General features: G+C 40.1%; 1 protein-coding gene across 1 annotated transcript in view; it reads right to left on the reverse strand.

The window, feature by feature from the left end:
- Positions 1-16,702: 16,702 nt before the first annotated feature.
- The window catches only part of LOC119897314 (NACHT, LRR and PYD domains-containing protein 12-like), a 609,009-nt gene continuing 606,078 nt past the window's right edge, over positions 16,703-19,633 (reverse strand). The window contains exon 14 of the mRNA XM_038710931.1: positions 16,703-16,889. Coding sequence (XP_038566859.1) covers positions 16,871-16,889 — 19 coding nt within the window. The 3' untranslated portion in view covers positions 16,703-16,870. The remainder of the gene's footprint in view (positions 16,890-19,633) is intronic.

Below are 19,633 nucleotides of genomic sequence, written 5' to 3' on the forward strand. Positions count from 1 at the left end.
CAGACTCAAACCATCACTGACTGTATCACCCGTCCAGCATTAAACCCATCAGTGACCTTCACTGCTGCACCATTAACACACACGCTGTACTTTATCACAAAAACTCACGAGAGCACCGGATGTGGATTCATCCGCCTCTGAAAATAGTCCCCTGTCCGACAGAAACCACACTGATCAGCTGCTCCAGGAAACTACTGAGCCTTTTAAAACATGAAACTGTTTATCCCTGAAGCGTTTTTAAAGATTTACGCCTTCAGGAGGAACAAATGGGCTCCGAGCTCAAAGCCGTAGACAGGATGTCAGACATGTTGCTAGTTTGAGTCTAAACATAAGAAACATGGAAACCAGAATGATCTTTAAATTAGGCTCACTGATGATGTGAATGTGGAAGCTTCCATCGTGTTTGACTTTTGCCAGTAAGCCCCGCCTCCTCCAGTATATTTCTAAAGAACATCACTGATTCTGTGGTGTTGCAGCCTGGTGGTTTGCACAGGTTAAAGGTCATCAGTCACCTCCTTACTTGCCTCTTAACTTGTTTTTTTTCCTTTAACCGGGACCAAACCTGAGGCGTCCGTGTGTTGCCTCAGAAACCGGCTTGAAAGAGGCCAGTGGAGAAACGGGCTTCATTCTTTGTGTTAAAACACGAGCGTCATTGCTAACAATAAGACCTGGAAACAAAATGATGTTTTTAATTGTTGTATTTGCATGTTTTGTGTTTATGTCCCTTCTGTGATGCCATACATGTAACAGTGAATGTCTACGATGATGCTGCTGCTCACCATGATGATGATGATGATGATTCAAACTCAAAGATGAATATATTTCTGTATATTCCTTTTTTATTAATTTGACTTTCGGTGCATTGAACACATGCAACTCTGTCTTTGTACGAAGTCAGTGAGGCGAGAGGAGGCGTTTGAGGAGCGTCGGGCGTTCGGGCGCGTGAAAGAACGACAACTAATAAACGAGTGAAAAAGATGGAGAGAAAAAAAAACGTCAAAACAATACTGCTCATGAACCACAGATCACCTCAGTACACCAGAAATACCTCAGAAGACTTTTCTAAGTGTTAGTTTCTATATTTTATTAGTTGCGTTAATAATGACTTGTAGTCACATAATATTTTATCGTGAGCTTTTTATTCTTTGTTGTTTTCTTTGACTCTTTGATTAGAGAGGTTAATTTTTTTACTTTACGTAAAATCTCCAAACTGATTGAAGAAGGAACGCCACCAGGTCACAGCGAGACTCGAACCTCTACGTTGTAAATAGTTAGTGTTTTTTTTTTTTTTTTAGACTGAACTGAACTGCCGATATCAGAAAAGCACCTGGACTGAGCTGGACTACTTCATCATCCTGTCTCCTCGTGACCTTCCTTCTCTTTGCAAACCTCCCTTCACCTTTCGTCTCCTCCACTTCACTTATTGTTTCCTTATTCCTTCTCTCGTCTCCTTTCTCAGCCTCTCCACTCGTGTCTGAATTGAACTCTTACCGCTTGTTTCCTTTCCTTCTATAATCTCTGCTACCTCTTTCCTTTCCTCTTCTCATCTGTTTGTCTTCTTGTCTCCTTTCTTGTTTTTGTCTTCACCTGACAAGACTTTGGCATCCTTTTTCTCTGTGATCACGCCAGCTTTTCTTTTACCTTCTCGTCTTTTCACTTGTCCTTTCCTCACGTTTTTCTTTTCTTTTATCTCTTTACCTCTCGTTTTGTCTTCTCTCATTCCATCAAATGAATCCTCGTTTCTTTCATTCCTCCACTCTTTATTCTGTCCTTCATCACCAGCCTCCACCTTCACGTCCTTCCTGTAAATGTAAAGTTTTCCTGCGCATCACACCACAGGACATTTATATGACAATACATTTAGAATAACTGATTCAAACTAAAGGAAATGGTCGATTAAAGGAACCAAACTTGTGTTGGGCCTCGTTTGACTCTGGATGACACAGATCTTAAGATATTTAATGCTTGCAATAATTTAAACTCTTGAAACAGTATTCTGAATGTATTTTTGAACCCTTATCCACTTCGACGTGACGCATAACCTTCACAGACGATGCTGACAAACAAAGGAACTGACTCAGATCCAGGTGTTTCCAGGTGTTTTCAGGAACATATTACCTCATTAGAGCCACACAGGCAGAAACGGTATGCGAGGTCCGCGACGTTGGGAAGACTAGGGCAACGTTATCGTTCAGGGTTTCGGGAGGAGAAACGCAGGATCCTTCTCACATGCATGGACTAGAAACCAAAATCCTTAACAAACAGCTCACCTGTCGTTCACATCAACATTTTAAAGGAAACATTGACCAGAAACATGTCACACTGGGGGGGGGGTTAAAAAATCTGTCAGCATTGTTAGCATCACACAGTGACCAGTGGCTAAAACAAAAAGGGGGACCAATGTGTTGCTAACATTGCGCTCATTTTGAACAGCAGATGTTTCCCCTCATGAGGTGACATTCAAACTGAGGCAGAAAATAACTATTTAAATATACGGATGTTCTTTCAATTCATGTCAATAAAGTCTCTCCAAAACTCTTTTTTCAACTACAGATCATGTAAACAATTTTAACTCAGAGTTAGCATGCACTGTTAGCATTGAGTTGGCTAACGCTACACAAACCCTCTGAGGAATAACTGCTACCTTAGAGTCTTTATGGTGACTAAATGTACAGCGAGCTGTGAAAAGAGACGACTCAGAGTGAAGGATGTTATCTGCCGGATCAAAGTCAACATGGCGGCACTTCATAAAGGAAACGCTGTTGTCGTCTGAGTCCTCCTGCTCAACTTCATTTACATTTATTCATTTAGCTTTTGCCCAAAGCGACTTACAGCTGCTATATATGTCAGAGGTCGCACCCCTCAGGAGCACCGAGGGGCCAAGTGTCTTGCTCAGTCTTATCCACTAAGCCACTACTCCCACCATCGTACACTGGACGTTTCAGCTGACAGAGTTTGGTCCTATAATACAACCGGTACTAAAACTACCATACCACCAAGGTCATTTACACAAACCTGTTTTGTTACCGTCTGAATCAGTGGCCACTTAATTAGGCGCACCTGTACAATCTAATCCAGTCCAGCATGCAGCAGATGTCTTTATGAAGCTTGGTGACGCTGTCAGAAGTGAAGTCAGAGTTAAAGCTGAGCTTGTAGGTGGCAGAAGGTGATCCCAGCTAACATTGGGCGTAAGGTAGGAGAGGTTTACATATTACATATAACACAACAGGGCTTTTATTTATCCTACAGTGTGACGATGGCGTTTGGCTGCGATGCTAAAGAGTGGGAGGACACAGCGAGCAGCGTTCCTCAGGTTTCTGCTTTCACAGCATTTCAAATTAAAAGTCACCATTAAAGGCTTGTTTTCACTTATTGTGCAAGTAATGCTTCCATGTTTGTCGGCCAGTCAAGTGCCTGTAAGGAGAAATCAAGAAGTCCCCGCTTGTTGATTTCTTCTGAATGTCTAAAGATCTTTGTTGTTTTAGTAAACATGGGCTTTAGTGAAAGGTAGGATGGCAGTTTAACGTGTCCTGTAGTACATATTAACAAAACCTTTACTTTGTGAAACCTTCCTCAGCTCCTGCTGCAGAGCGTCGTGCGTCTTTTATTCATATTTTGATGAGTTTTACTCCAAACTTAGTGGAGATCAGAGAGACCTTCTAACATTAGATCATAAAGTGGAACCAGTTATGTGCCATTTGAAGCTGACAGATTGGTATCAGTGTTACACAGCTAATGCTTCCACAAGGTAAAACCAAAACCTTTTACTCTTCAAATCGAACCTCTCGCTCCAAGAGGAGGTGGGAGCCTCTCAAACCTGAACTGTGCAATGTTCCAGTAGTTGATGAAGTGAGGAATAAATAATGCAGATAAATGTGTGAATGTTACATACACGCAGGTTTAGTTTCCAACCTGACTCGTTTGAAATCTGATTCAGGGCTTTGATTGATCAGAACAGACGCAAGGGGTTTCCTGGGCATGTTGTGAAGGGGTCGTGATGAACAAAGTGCTGCTGTTTCTCCCCCCGGGTTGAATGGAGGAGGGTCAGTGTAGGAGTCACATGACTCGTTTCTCCCTTGTTATCCTGAACAAACAGGTGTGTAAAGATGGCCGCTTCCTATTTTGATATAATGTCCTGTCCCACAGTTTCGACACCTCTGCCTCTGACCAGGGTTAGCCAGTAAGAGGAAAGCAGGGTGCAGGGGTCAACGCCGTTAAATGGGACTGCTGTTTAGCTCTTATTGTTTGTGTTGTAATAGAACGCCTTTCTTATGAGAGCCATCCAAAACCATGAACATGCTTGATTGAACAAAGGAAGGTTTTCTTGTATTATGAGTTAATGAGTTGCCAAGCCGAGCACCACATCAACCACAGCTGCGCTGATGAGAAAGGCTTCATATCTCATGATAACAAGATCTGTATCTCTGAAGGACGAGATGCTAAATCTGTGAGATCTTTTGTTTTCTTAAGAAAGAAAACCTAAAATGACAAAGATAAAGTCTACAGTGTTTCTTTGGTTACTGCAGTGCATTTCTGTACAATCCAACTATCATCTGCTTAATATTTGTCTCACATTTGCTCATACAATTAAATTCACACGCTCATTCATGCAGCTGCAGAAGTCTGCTGAAAGAAAGTTTTATCTTTACTTGTTCAATCAAACCTCTCTTTCTAAGCGAAAACCTGACCTGAAGTAACATTTAAATTGCTCGTATTGTCAGACGTTACACATGAAACTGAGAGGCGGCCATCTTTACAAAAGCCAATCCTTCTCCACCAGAGTGATGATGATGATGGTGGTGTGAAATGTAAATCTTGTACCTATGTTTCACTGTTGTAGCTCAACTGTAGAACACAGAGACAAACTTGTACTACTGATGTAACAAATATGCTATAAAAAAAGAAAAAGAATCTGTATGACTGTGGACGAGGTGAGAACTGGTTTTCATTTCTGTAAAAAAAAAACACAAAAAAATAACCCTGTCTGTTGGACTGAAGAAGTGTGGGAGAAGCTGTTTTAGTCTTTACAAATATATATGTCATAGACAGCGGGTGGAAGATATATGTCCGGGCAGAAAGAAAATAAAAGCCTCCTTCCCAGGTACTGTCCATCCTGTGGTAATGCTGTTCAAAGGTTCCTGTTGGTATTTTTATTTTCTTATTTTCATTTTGAGGAGTAATGATCACTGTAACATAGATCTGCCTAGGAAACAAAAAACGAATTGTGTGTGTGTTTGTGTGTGTAGCCTCTCTCTTATCTATTTTCATAAATCTATTGTATATCTCTCTATCTTCCGCTCTCCACCCAGTGCCAGGATCATTAATGTATGAATGAATGTAGTTCTAGTCCTCTCTCTCTATCTCACACACACACACACACACACACACACACACACACACAAGAAAAATAATTTCATTTTTATCTTTTTGTATATGGAAATAAACAATAAATGCTGTCGGATCATATTTGTGTGTGTGTTTATACACTTTCCTTTAACTGGCTGGTTCAAGCAACCCTCGACTCTCCGATGTGTGAATGATGAGAACGAGGCGCGTTCATTATCTGGACAGGAACTGAATGTGTGCTGGTCAGTCATACGGTCGGCCAAACTGAGCTATCGGGGGAGAAGAGCCTTAGTGAGAGAGGTAAAGAAGAACCCAAAGGTCACTGTGGCTGAGCTCCAGAGATGCAGTCGGGAGATGGGAGAAAGTTGTAGTAAGTCAACCATCACTGCAGCAATCCACCAGTCGGGGCTTTATGGCAGAGTGGCCCGACGGAAGCCTCTCCTCAGTGCAAGACGCATGAAAGCCCGCATGGAGTTTGCTAAAAAACACCTGAAGGACTCCAAGATGGTGATAAATAAGATCCTCTGGTCTGATGAGACCAAGATGGAACTTTTTGGCCTTAATTCTAAGCGGTATGTGTGGAGAACACCAGGCACTGCTCATCACCTGTCCAATACAGTCTCAACAGTGAAGCATGGTGGTGGCAGCATCATGCTGTGGGGGTGGTTTTTCAGCTGCAGGGACAGGACGACTGGTTGCAATCGAGGGAAAGATGAATGCGGCCAAGTACAGGGATATCCTGGACGAAAACCTTTTCCAGAGTGCTCTGGACCTCAGACTGGGCCGAAGGTTTACCTTCCAACAAGTCAATGACCCTAAGCGCACCGCTAAAATAACGAAGGAGTGGCTTCACAACAACTCCGTGGCTGTTCTTGAATGGCCCAGCCAGAGCCCTGACTTAAACCCAATTGAGCATCTCTGGAGAGACCTGAAAATGGCTGTCCACCAACGTTTACCATCCAACCTGACAGAACTGGAGAGGATCTGCAAGGAGGAATGGCAGAGGATACCCAAATCCAGATGTGAAAAACTTGTTGCATCTTTCCCAAAACGACTCATGGCTGTATTAGATCAAAAGGGTGCTTCTACTAAATACTGAGCAAAGGGTCTGAATACTTATGACCATGTGATATTTCAGTTTTTCTTTTTTAATACATTTGCAAAAATTTCTACATTTCTGTTTTTTTCTGTCAAGATGGGGTGCTGAGTGTACATTACTGAGAAATAAAATGAACTTTTTTGATTTTTGGAAAATGGCTGCAATGAAACAAAGAGTGAAAAATTTAAAGGGGTCTGAATACTTTCCGTACCCACTGTATTTTATTTATTATTTTCTGCAAAAACAGGAATTTGCCTAAAATATATATATATATATACACACACACACACACACACACACATACATATATATATACACACATATATATATATATATATATATGTATGTGTGTGTGTGTGTGTGTATATATATATATATATATATATATATATGTATATATATATATATATATATATATATATGTATATATATGTATATATACATATATACACACATACATATAACTAAACTATATATAATAAACTAAACTAGCAAACCCACATTAAAAACTAATTAAAACTAAACTGAAATTGAAAACAAAAGTCTAAATGAAATTAAAATAAAAACTGATGGAAAATTAAAACTATAATAACCTTGGTTAGGAACAACTATTATTAAGTTCAAGTGACCATGTTTGACTGTTATAATAATAATAATATAATAATAATAATAATAAAAAGCTCAGTAGTGCAGACTGAAAGACAAAAAAGAACCACTCTGATAAAAAGAATGAGCACTATAGAAATAAAAAGGTTTTACATTTGTTAAAATTACAACATGGAATGAATAAACTGAACGAGTCTCACAAGTCACTTTTCTGTTTTGCTATTTAGTCTTTAGTAAGGACTATTAGTATTAGGATTACTATAAGTAAAGATTATTAGGCACTTTCACTACTATTCATAGTAGCTGCTTTTTCATATTACAAGTAAGAAATATTTTAATTAAATCCCACGTTCTCTTTGCAGTATTCCAAAACACTTTGGCAATCCTCTTCCACCAATCAAATGTTTAAGTTACTAGTTAAATAGGTCTTAAAGACTACTGAATTTCATGTCACTATTTTAGTAGAGGTTAAATTTTTCCAACATCAAGAAGTGCTAGATGGAGTAAAGACACTTTTAATGTTCAACAGATGATGACTGTCCTGATTGAGCAGATGAGCATTGATATTTTTAATTTTTTCTTCAATAAAGAATTGCTTTAGCCAACTATTACATTACATTTACTCATTTACTCATTTACTCGACGTTTTTATCCTAATTGACTTACATTTGAGGAACAACAGAGCATCAAATACAGCACGAGATCTATAACTGACAATACATACCAGTAAGAGCAGCAATAAATACTAATAAAAGCTAAGCACGTATGGCATTTATGGGGTAAATACCTAGGGAGGAATCAAAAAAGTGCAATCAATACAAGAGAATTGTAAGGGGAAGAAGAGCATAGGAGGTGGATGTTAGAGGTTAGGAGTTAGAGGTGTTGTGTAAGAGGAAGTGTTCTCGGAAGAGATGAGTTATCAAGAGCTTCTTGAAGTTAGAGAGGGACGCCCCTGCTCTGATGGCGTGTGGTAGCTCGTTCCACCATCGTGGTGTCACAGATGAGAATTGCTGGGACTGGGATTGCTTTATGTGAAGGGATGGCAGAGCCAGGCGGCGCTCGTTGGACATATATAAATGATATATAAACTTTACATATTGATGATGGTAAAATTCAAATTCAAGCGCCCTGGTATTTGACCAGACTGGCTGCAATAAGTGTTCATCTGTAATTATTAGCCGCTAACCATACTACTAACATTACGCTGTAGCTTTTCTGGAGCTAATCTGCTCTGAACAATGATGTGGATGTGTGACTGCTGTAGGATAACAAACCACTAGCAGACTAGCGGACAAGCTGACCACCGTTCTCTTCAGCTCTTACCAGATCATGAATACATACAATAATAAGTAATGTTTGTGAAGTAGCAATATGAATGCATCCAAATCTAAGGGAGTAAAAGTAATGATTTTTCTCTAGAAATCTATTCAAGTATGATGCATTAAAATGACTCTGACAACAATTCACATAAAGAAGTTAGTTATTTAACATTAAGTTAACTTGTCTAACTCTTAACGTTGCCTTCTTTGTTGAGACCATGGTAATAATAATAACAATAATAATAATAATAGTCTTTATTTGTAGAGCACTTTTCAAAAACAAGTTACAAAGTACTTTAACAAGTGTAAAGACAATAATACCCAAAAGACAATAATACAAAAACGATAAAAGCAAGAAAATATTGAAAAGACTAAAATACACGTTTAAGATAAATAAAAAATTAGTAAAATACAATAAAATAAAAGGAATAAAATAAAGTCAAATAAGATCGGGAAAGGCTCTCCTATAAAAGTACGTTTTAAGAAGGGACTTAAAAGAGTTCCCTGACTCAGTCGACCTGATTTCCTCGGGCAGGCTGTTCCAGAGCCTCGGGGCCCTGACAGCAAACGCTCTGTCCCCTTTAGTTTTCAGTCGAGACTCTGGAACAGACAGCAGACCTCTGCCCGAGGATCTCAAGGTACGTGCTGGTGCGTATGGGACTAAAAGGTCAGAAATATAACAAGGTGAGAGGCCATGAAGAGCTTTAAAAGTGATCAATAGAATTTTAAATTCAATTCTAAAACATACTGGGAGCCAGCCTGGTTAAAAGCCTGGCAGCTGAGTTCTGGACAGTCTGGAGTCGATCAATAGATTTTTGGGTTAAACAGGTGAAAAGGCTGTTGCAATAATCCAGGCTTGATGAGATGAAGGCGTGTAAAATGGTCTTAAAAGTTAACATAGATCGAATTTTTGCTATATTTCTAAGTTGATTAAAACATGATTGAACAAGCTTTGTGGTGTGATGCTCGAAATTTAAATTACTATCAAACCAAACACCAAGGTTCTTTGCCACAGGCTTAATGTGATTTACTAGGGAACCAGCAGATGGCAGTATTTGATTTGCCATCTGCTGGGACCCGATGACCAGTATTTCTGTTTTGTCTGAGTTCAGCTGGAGGAAATTATTTGACATCCATTTTTTAACTTCACAAAGGCAGTTGTTAAGTGAACTCAGCATTCCAGGGTCTGTGGATCTGACGGGCAAGTATATTTGTGTGTCATCAGCATATATATGAAAATAAATACCACGTTTACGGATAATATGAAATGATGATAATATAAAGCAGATACAAGGAAAACAAAATGGGTCCTAAGACCGACCCCTGAGGCACACCATATTTAACTGGACAGAATGAAGAGACATAGTTGTTTACAGACACGCAAAACTTCCTATTTGACAGGCAGGATGAAAACCTTTCTAGGGCAGTACCAGAGATCCCCATCCAGTGCCTCAGTCTGTCTAATATGATGTTGTGATCAAAGTCATTGGTGACTTTAAGCAGGGCAGTCTCAGTGCTGTGGTACTTCCTGAAACCAGACTGAAGCTTTTCAAATAATTTGTTATTTTCCAGTACAGTGAGCAGCTGTTTGGACACAATTCTTTCTAGAATCTTTGCAATAAAAGGCAGTTTTGAAATTGGTCTAAAATTATGTGGGAGGGAGGGATCTAAACCAGGTTTCTTTAAAAGTGGGTTCACGCAAGCCATTTTAAAATAATCAGTGACACAACCAGTAGATAGAGAGCTGTTGAAAACAGAGATCAAATGGGGCCCAACAGAATCTATTACTTTCAGTAAAAACTTTGTAGGTATTACATCAAGTGGGCTGGAGGACACTCTCATTTGTGATACTGTTTTTAGCATTACCGTTAGCAAGTAGATGCGAGGCATTAAATCAGAAACACAACACCGCCAACAGTATGTGGTCTCCTGTCATGTCAGCTCCCATTGGCTGCTGGGGAAACAAGTGAATAGTAAGAATAGTTAGCTGACACCTAGCATAGACAACAGCTAACTAAACTTATTTATCTTATTTAGAGTAGTTGGCTAATAGCCAATACAAATAATTAACAATGCCTTAGTGCAAATTAACACTAGTTATCTTAGCAAGTGTAGTCAGCTAACAGCTAACATAGCTAACAGCAAACCAAACATAGCTATCTTAAGCGATCTAGTTAGCAGCCAACTAATGTGTCTAATTTTCGGCGGACCATCACTTTGATGAAATGCAGTTAGCATCTGAGCAGAAGTGCAGAAATATAGTGTTTGTACAGATGAGCGCACTAGTGCTGTATCTTACAACATGTACAGTGGAGTTACAGATATGATACAGCAGTGGTTCTCAAAGTGGGGTTATAGGGGACCCCAGCCAAAAGGGGAATACTTTATTTTCGTTAAAATTACATCCATAAGTAGCACAGTGACAGAATGTTATTGACTATTTTGGTCATGAGTGTCATACACTTTCTGTAATATAATATATTAAAAACATATAGAATAGGAGTGGACAGAGTTAGAGAGTGCAAATGTAATTAGAATGAGCTTTATTTACCTGGTATGTAGAGGAATTTGACTTTGGTGAACCTCATGATGTGCTTAGTCATACAATAATAAAATAATAATCACACAGGCTACAGCATACAGAACACATATATACTGTACACACTATGAACAAAAACAATATAGACAGATTGAGACAATACAGCAATGAGCAGAGTGCAAAGGATGCAGGAGTTAATTATTATTATCATTATAATTATGTCAGAGGTGGATGTGATACATATATGCATACATGTACACAGTGCAATGGAGCACAGTGCAAAGGAAGATGGAATAAATATTATGTGCAGGTGTTATGTACTTGAGGTAGGTGGATTGATACAGTATATGACAATATAGTAATCTAACCAGTATGAACAGAATAAATAATGAGAAGTAACCAGTAAACAGGTGGCTGATTAGAGAAGTATGTACAGTATGAACAGCAGTCTATGCATATGGTAAGTATGCAGAGTATAACAACATATGCACATTAGGTTAAACAAATGGTTAATGTACAGGAACATTATTAAACAGTGTAGGGGTTTGGAGCAACTATATGGTCACTGCCTGAGCTACATTCTTATTGTTGCAAGAAATAAATCAATTCATCATTGAAATTGGTGGTTAAAAAGTGTGATTTGTCAAGAAATATATCCTAAATAACAATTAATCATTTTATAACATACAGTGGGTACGGAAAGTGTTCAGACCCCTTTAAATTTTTCACTCTTTGTTTCATTGCAGCCATTTTCCAAAAATCAAAAAAGTTCATTTTATTTCTCAGTAATGTACACTCAGCATCCCATCTTGACAGAAAAAAACAGAAATGCAGAAATTTTTGCAAATTTATTAAAAAAGAAAAACTGAAATATCACATGGTCATAAGTATTCAGACCCTTTGCCGTGACACTCATATTTAACTCAGGTGCTGTCTATTTCTTCTGATCATCCTTGAGATGGTTCTACACCTTCATTTGAGTCCAGCTGTGTTTGATTATACTGATTGGACTTGATTAGGAAAGCCACACACCTGTCTATATAAGACCTTACAGCTCACAGTGCATGTCAGAGCAAATGAGAATCATGAGGTCAAAGGAACTGCCTGAAGAGCTCAGAGACAGAATTGTGGCAAGGCACAGATCTGGCCAAGGTTACAAAAAAGTTTCTGCTGCACTTAAGGTTCCTAAGAGCACAGTGGCCTCCATAATCCTCAAATGGAAGACGTTTGGGACGACCAGAACCCTTCCTAGAGCTGGCCGTCCGGCCAAACTGAGCTATCGGGGGAGAAGAGCCTCGGTGAGAGAGGTAAAGAAGAACCCAAAGGTCACTGTGGCTGAGCTCCAGAGATGCAGTCGGGAGATGGGAGAAAGTTGTAGTAAGTCAACCATCACTGCAGCAATCCACCAGTCGGGGCTTTATGGCAGAGTGGCCCGACGGAAGCCTCTCCTCAGTGCAAGACACATGAAAGCCCGCATGGAGTTTGCTAAAAAACACCTGAAGGACTCCAAGATGGTGATAAATAAGATCCTCTGGTCTGATGAGACCAAGATAGAACTTTTTGGCCTTAATTCTAAGCGGTATGTGTGGAGAAAACCAGGCACTGCTCATCACCTGTCCAATACAGTCTCAACAGTGAAGCATGGTGGTGGCAGCATCATGCTGTGGGGGTGTTTTCAGCTGCAGGGACAGGACGACGGTTGCAATCGAGGGAAAGATGAATGCGGCCAAGTACAGGGATATCCTGGACGAAAACCTTTTCCAGAGCGCTCTGGACCTCAGACTGGGCCGAAGGTTTACCTTCCAACAAGACAATGACCCTAAGCCGCTAAAATAACGAAGGAGTGGCTTCACAACAACTCCGTGGCTGTTCTTGAATGGCCCAGCCAGAGCCCTGACTTAAACCCAATTGAGCATCTCTGGAGAGACCTGAAAATGGCTGTCCACCAACGTTTACCATCCAACCTGACAGAACTGGAGAGGATCTGCAAGGAGGAATGGCAGAGGATACCCAAATCCAGATGTGAAAAACTTGTTGCATCTTTCCCAAACGACTCATGGCTGTATTAGATCAAAAGGGTGCTTCTACTAAATACTGAGCAAAGGGTCTGAATACTTATGACCATGTGATATTTCAGTTTTTCTTTTTTAATACATTTGCAAAAATTTCTACATTTCTGTTTTTTTCTGTCAAGATGGGGTGCTGAGTGTACATTACTGAGAAATAAAATGAACTTTTTTGATTTTTGGAAAATGGCTGCAATGAAACAAAGAGTGAAAAATTTAAAGGGGTCTGAATACTTTCCGTACCCACTGTATGTAAGAATAGCGCAACTGACAGGACTCGTTATATAAGTTTGTCACTGTTTAATTCAGCAACACATCCAAACTGTCATCAAGCGCCTCATTTATCATGAAGTATTCAGATCAATCTCTCAAGTACAAGTATCACAAATACTCTTCAGTTAAAGTACAGAAGGATTGAAGTGATTCAGAGTAAAAGTACTCACTCTGCAGTGTTATTATGTTATTGGATCATTCTTATTGATCATTATAATGCAGGAGGTACTTTAATGCTGTAGTTGGAGGAGGTGGAGCTCATTTGAACTGCTTCTTAATACTGTAGGCTAGTTCCCCTTCAAGGGAACGAGACACTGCGTCTGTGACGACACTATGGGAACGCCCCTGGGGTGCAGGGCTGAACTATGAATGAAACTACTCCAATCCTATTGGTGTTGCCAGAACAGTAGTGTGTGAGGCGTAACCGGAGGGGGTATATAAGCACGCTGGCACACAGGACACATTAGCCCTTTTCTATGAAGCAAGGCACTCCAGGCGGGGTGAGGTGTGGCGGACCGACGCAGTGTCTTGTTCCCCTTCTCAGTGAACAAGGGTTACATACGTAACCCGAGACGTTCCCCTTCGAGGGAACTCGAACTGCATCGGTGGCAACACTATGGGAACGAGAGGGAGAACCACATGGGACACAAGTCCACGTCTCTTTGTATAATAACTCCACCACCTCGGGGTGGAGTCTCCATTACCCGGGCCTCTGCCCCTGTCTCGACAGCAGGTCTGCTCCCTGATTCTGGGTCCCAGGGACGTACATCGCTCTGAGGGACAGCAGTCTCTGCTGGAACCACAGGAGGATCTGATGTGCCAGCTTGCATTACGGGCGCGAGCGCAGACCCCCCTGGTGATTCAAATAGGCCACCACTGCCGTATTGTCAGTTCTGACAAGGATGTGGCGACCGCGGAACAGTTTAATTCAAGATAGATTTAATGTAATTTCAAAGTTAGTACAAAATCCATCAAGTTGGTCTGAAAGAAAACTGAACAGCCTCAGTTATGCATAATTTACTCAGATTTTCTAAATATCTCATCCTGGCAAGGTTGTTTGGGATATTCTCAAATGGAGTATAGTTAATACCCTGAAGTCATTGACAATCTGTTGTTAGTTTTAAAATGTAAACAGGATTATATACCATCACACTTTTACCCTTGGTGGTGCCATTACACAAGGAAACTAATAGAGACACAACCACATTATTCCTTTAACTGTGTACCACAGAGGCCACAGGACTACGAAGTGAAGTAACTGACTAATCCCGGTAATTTGTGGTGTCGGGTGGAACTTACTGATTAACCTGTACTACAAAGGTAGATAGGTTTCACCTAAGGTCTGCTTTAATGGCAATTTTACCACACATCTAAACTGCTCAGAACAGGTTATCTTTGTGGTTACCCCATTTACATGGAGACTGTACTCTGAACTGTTAATACATTTCATTTGATGAAATATTACCTGACTTCTTCCATCTGAAATAACACTTTAGCATTACATTCATACAGATAGCAGGTACAGATTTTATGTGTGTGCTAAAGATTGATGAAGAAAAAGTTTCTCCACCATTATAAAACATATTTGTAACAACTTGGAGTCAAATAAACTCACTGGAGACAGTCATGAATCGTACAAGAGCTTTTATTCTTAACGAGACAAAAACGGAGCTACATATTGGCAGACTCAAGACGAAACTAAAGGATCAGCTTGTGAATTCTTTATATCTCAGTCTCCTCCTACTTTAGGCGGTGCCCTTTAACCTCCAGAATTTAGGTGGTTTTCCCACAGTGGTGTCTTCAGACTTTCCAGCTCAACTGGCTCAAACTGACGCTACCGTCTACTTCATTTATGTTTCTGCTGACACTAATACACCTTTACACTCATGCTGCCTACAGCTGAAAGTACCTGCACTTGGGCTCTTATCTACTTCAGAGGCACTAAGCAGTGTGGGCTCATTATAAGAGGCTCGCAAGCAGAAATAATCATTGCCATTGTACAGAGAAGAAATCATTCATTCAATTCAATTTTATTTATATAGCGCCAAATCACAACAACAGTTATCTCACCGCGCTTTTCATAAAAGAGCAGGTCTAGACGACTCTGTGATGCTATTTACAGAAGCCCAACAATCATCATACAGAGAGAGTGACTTAAACCTTAAAACATATTTAAACCCAATATATAGTGTCTCTTAAAGCATAATAAACCTTAAAAACCTTTAAAACATTATTACTATAAAAATGGCATATAAAGTGGTTTAAACAAAAGCGGCTTATATTTCAATATCTAGTAACTTTATCCTGTAACTTAAAACATGAAGAAAGTAAATACTACTGAACAAGATGAAAGTTTCATATCAAATTTATAGTGACCAAAATGATCAAGATTTTATAAAGTTAGAAAGCATCTGTAATGACCCCATTAATAACTGACATAAATGAGTCATATCCACTTCATCCTTAGTGTGCGCCTGCTTGGACACACATGTAGTTTATGAATACATTAAACAGCCAGAAGCTACCGCCATACTGGGGGATAATTTTTCACGAGCTTTATGGTTATACTTTACAATATGATACACTTCACATGTGAAACAATAATGGGTAAGTACAAACTAAACGTCTACATTATTTCTTTCATTCTTTTTAGTTATACCATGACCTAGCTGAATACTGAGTTCTTATTGGCTAAATAATGGCTGTTGATTAATGAGTTATTCGCTCTCAAGATAAGGCACTTGTAGTCGTTCCATGGTCGTCACATTTGGAGTTAACAGTTGTAATCTAAAAATGTCGTAGTCCCATCTGCAGTATCCTAAGTAGGCCTAGATAGGCCACATATAACAAATCATTTTTTCTCAAGAGAAAGTGTGAAATTAATTAATAATTCTCCAGGTTCCATGTCGAAGTGTCCTTGGGTAAGATACTGAACCCAAAATTGCCACTTGCGACTGTTCTGCCACTGTATGAATGTGTGTGAATATTAGTTTCTGAGCATTTAGGCTCAGTTTGTGGGTGAATGATGAATGCGAGGTAGTGTAAAAGCGCTTTGAGTGGTCGAAAAAGACTAGGAAGGCGCTATACAAATATGGAGCATTTGCATAGCAAAAATAGATGATTCTGTTTTCTAGATACAATTTAATGTGAACATTAACAGTTTAAGTATATCCAAATAAATGAAAAAATACAAAAATCAGGTCTAGGTCCAGGTGGAGGTCCAGGTGGAGGTCCAGGTGGAGGTCAGTGAGAGGGTCTGATGTGCAGCAGAAGGAGTGGAGGAGTCTCAGTGTGTCTGCAGAGACTGTGTAGAAGGACAGAGCAGCAGCAGAGCAGTCCAGATCCACTGATGATCCTCTGTCACATCCAGAGGAACACACAGGGAGATGGTGGACTTGACTTTGTGTCTGACAGTGGAGCTGATCTCAGAGCAGTTCAGACTGCAGCACTGTTGGGATTCCTCTGTCAGTCACTGCTGGATGAAGCTCTCCTCTCCACTCTACCTCCCAGTAACATGGCCCAGTCAGAGCCTCTCCACACACAAGCTGATGCTGCTGCTTCAACCTCTCTGGATCATCAGGACACAGCAGATCCTCTCTGAACACCTCCACCTTTCTCATGTTTACCTAACTGGATTCCATCTGATGAGAGAAGAAGACAGAGAGCAGAAGTCATAAATCAGAGTTTACAGAGACTCCCTTCATCAGCTGTCAGTCAGTGATGCAGCACATCCAGTATAAAGACCAGCAGGGACTTCAGTCCTGTTCAGACCAGAAGTGGAGCGGCTGTGTAGCGTAGCCAGCTTCCTTTCAGCTCTCATGTTAACGTATTGGAGTGAACACACTGAGACCTGCAGAGACTTTGGCCATCAGCTCTGTTTACTCTGCAGGTTTCACTCAAGTCCACAGTGGAAATAAAGTGCTGAGAGTCCCTGAACGCATCATGACTGCAGAGACAGAGAGATATTCACTGCTCACTGGAATGATGGATTTACTGCTGTTAAAAACCAGCCGCTCAGTCACATTTGAAGATTTCAGCTACTTTGGAAATATTACAGGACAAATCTGTAAATATGGAGTCTGTTCTAAAAACATCTGGACCAAACTAAAGACACATGGACAGATATATATATATGATGTTAAAGGTCCTACAACAGCTAAACATCAGCTGTGCTTACTCAGCAGAGGTTCTGCTCTGTAGAAAGAATGTAAATGTAAATGCTCCGTACTTGTATACTACTAAGAGAGAACAAACACTTTGAGATCAGATTTGATGGTCCGACAGTTTGATGAATGAGGACCACTGTCTCTATACATCTTGTGATGCTGTCAGCTGGAATCCAGCTTTATTTCCTGGAGACATGAACACAACAACAACAGTCGTCTTCACATCAACTCAAACACATGATCACAGCCTGTTCTCTCTCTCTGTCTGTCTTTCTGTCCAATCCTGAAGCCTGTCACCATTCTCCTCTCACAGCTTCACTGAGGAAAGCAGCCGCTGAGAAGGTTGGAGGTTTACAGGAAATACTGGATCTCTGCTTTGATACTAACGGTGTTTAGTACAATACTGCTGAAACCAGCATGGACTGTTTCATTTCAGCAGTTACCCACCCAAAACCCTACGCAGAGTCGCAGTCTAACACACTTCTCTGCTCCTCCATTTCAGGAGTTACTTAGTGAAAACCCTATAGTGACGGTGTCTGCCCCCCACCATCGAAATTATTTAAAAAGGTAAACAGAAGAGGACTGTGCATAAAAACCTCATAAAAATTAAAACCACAAGAGCAATAGTGCAAACGAATAGGAGAGTTAAATGTGGACTCTTAAACATCAGATCTCTCTCTTCTAAAGGTGTACTAGTAAATGAACTAATATCAGATTATGATATTGATTTATTTGGTCTTACTGAAACCTGGCTGGGTGATGGAGAATATGTTAGCCTAAATGAATCCACCCCTCCCAGTCATATTAACTCTCATTCCTCGAGGCACAGGCCGAGGAGGTGGAGTTGCAGCTATCTTCGACTCTAGCCTATTAATCAGCTCTAAACCTAAACTAAACTATAACTCATTTGAAAGTCTTGTTCTTAGTCTTTCGCACCCAAGTTGGAAATCACTGCAACCAATTCTCTTCGTTATAGTGTACCGAGCACCTGGCCCGTATCTGAATTCTTATCTAATTTGCAGAGTTTTTGTCAACTTTAGTCCTTAAAACGGACAAAGTTATTATTGTAGGGATTTTATTCATGTGGATGTTGAGAATGACAGCTTCAGTACTGCGTTTATCTCTCTGTTAGATTCCATCGGCTTCTCTCAGAGTGTTCATGAACCGACTCACTGTTTTAACCACACCCTCGACCTTGTTTTGGTGTATGGTATTGAAATCGAATAATAGTGTTCCCACAGAATCCCTCTTTGTCCACCACTGTTTGATAACTTTTGTATTGCTGAACTACACGCCATTGGGCAAAAATTTCTATAAGATGTCTGTCTGATAGTGCTGTAGCTAAATTTAAGGATGCGATTCCATCAGCTCTAAATACATTATCAGTCACAAAGTAACGGAGGACTCCTATGCTATTTCAGTCCCTCCCAATCGATCATCTTGTTGATAGTGCTGCAGGCTCGCTGCGAATGACACTCGACTCTGTAGCCCCTCTAAAAAAGAAAATACTAAAACAAAGACGGTTAGCTCCATGGTATAACACTGAAACTCGCAAATTAAAGCAAATATCGCGGAAACTTGAGAGGAATTGGCGTTCCACCAAACTGGAAAATTCTCGTTTAATTTGGCAAGATAGTCTTAAAACTTATAGGAAGGCCCTCGTAATGCCAGAGCAGCGTACTACTCGTCATTAATAGAGGAAATAGGAACAACCCCAGGTTTCTTTTCAGCACTGTAGCCAGGCTGACAGAGAGTCACAGCTCTATTGAGCCAAGTATTCCCATAGCTCTCAGTAGTTACGATTCATGAGCTTCTTTAATATAAAATTCTAGCTATTAGAACAAAATTCACCAAGACCTGCCCTCAATTGGCACCAACTTATCTCTTAACTCAGGAACCTTAGAAACAGCTGTAGAACCAGATACATGTTTAGACTGTTTTGCTTCCCTCAATCTTTACCAACTAACTTCAATAATTTCTTCATCTAAACCATCAACCTGCCTCTTAGACCCCATCCCGACTAGGTTGCTTAAAGATGTTTTACCCTTAGTAAGCACCTCTATACTAGATATGATCAATCTATCTCTATCAACAGGCTATGTACCACAGTACTTTAAAGTAGCTGTAATTAACCTCTTCTGAAAAAAGTTATTGCTTCTGGGGCCTAAGCACCTCCGTGACGCATTATCTAAAGATATAGTTTCCCTTGATGGCATCGC

The sequence above is a fragment of the Micropterus salmoides genome, unplaced genomic scaffold (assembly GCF_014851395.1).
Source record: "Micropterus salmoides isolate LMB-PRFRI ecotype aquatic unplaced genomic scaffold, ASM1485139v1 Ms_hic_scaffold_1, whole genome shotgun sequence".
Classification (NCBI taxonomy): domain Eukaryota; kingdom Metazoa; phylum Chordata; class Actinopteri; order Centrarchiformes; family Centrarchidae; genus Micropterus; species Micropterus salmoides.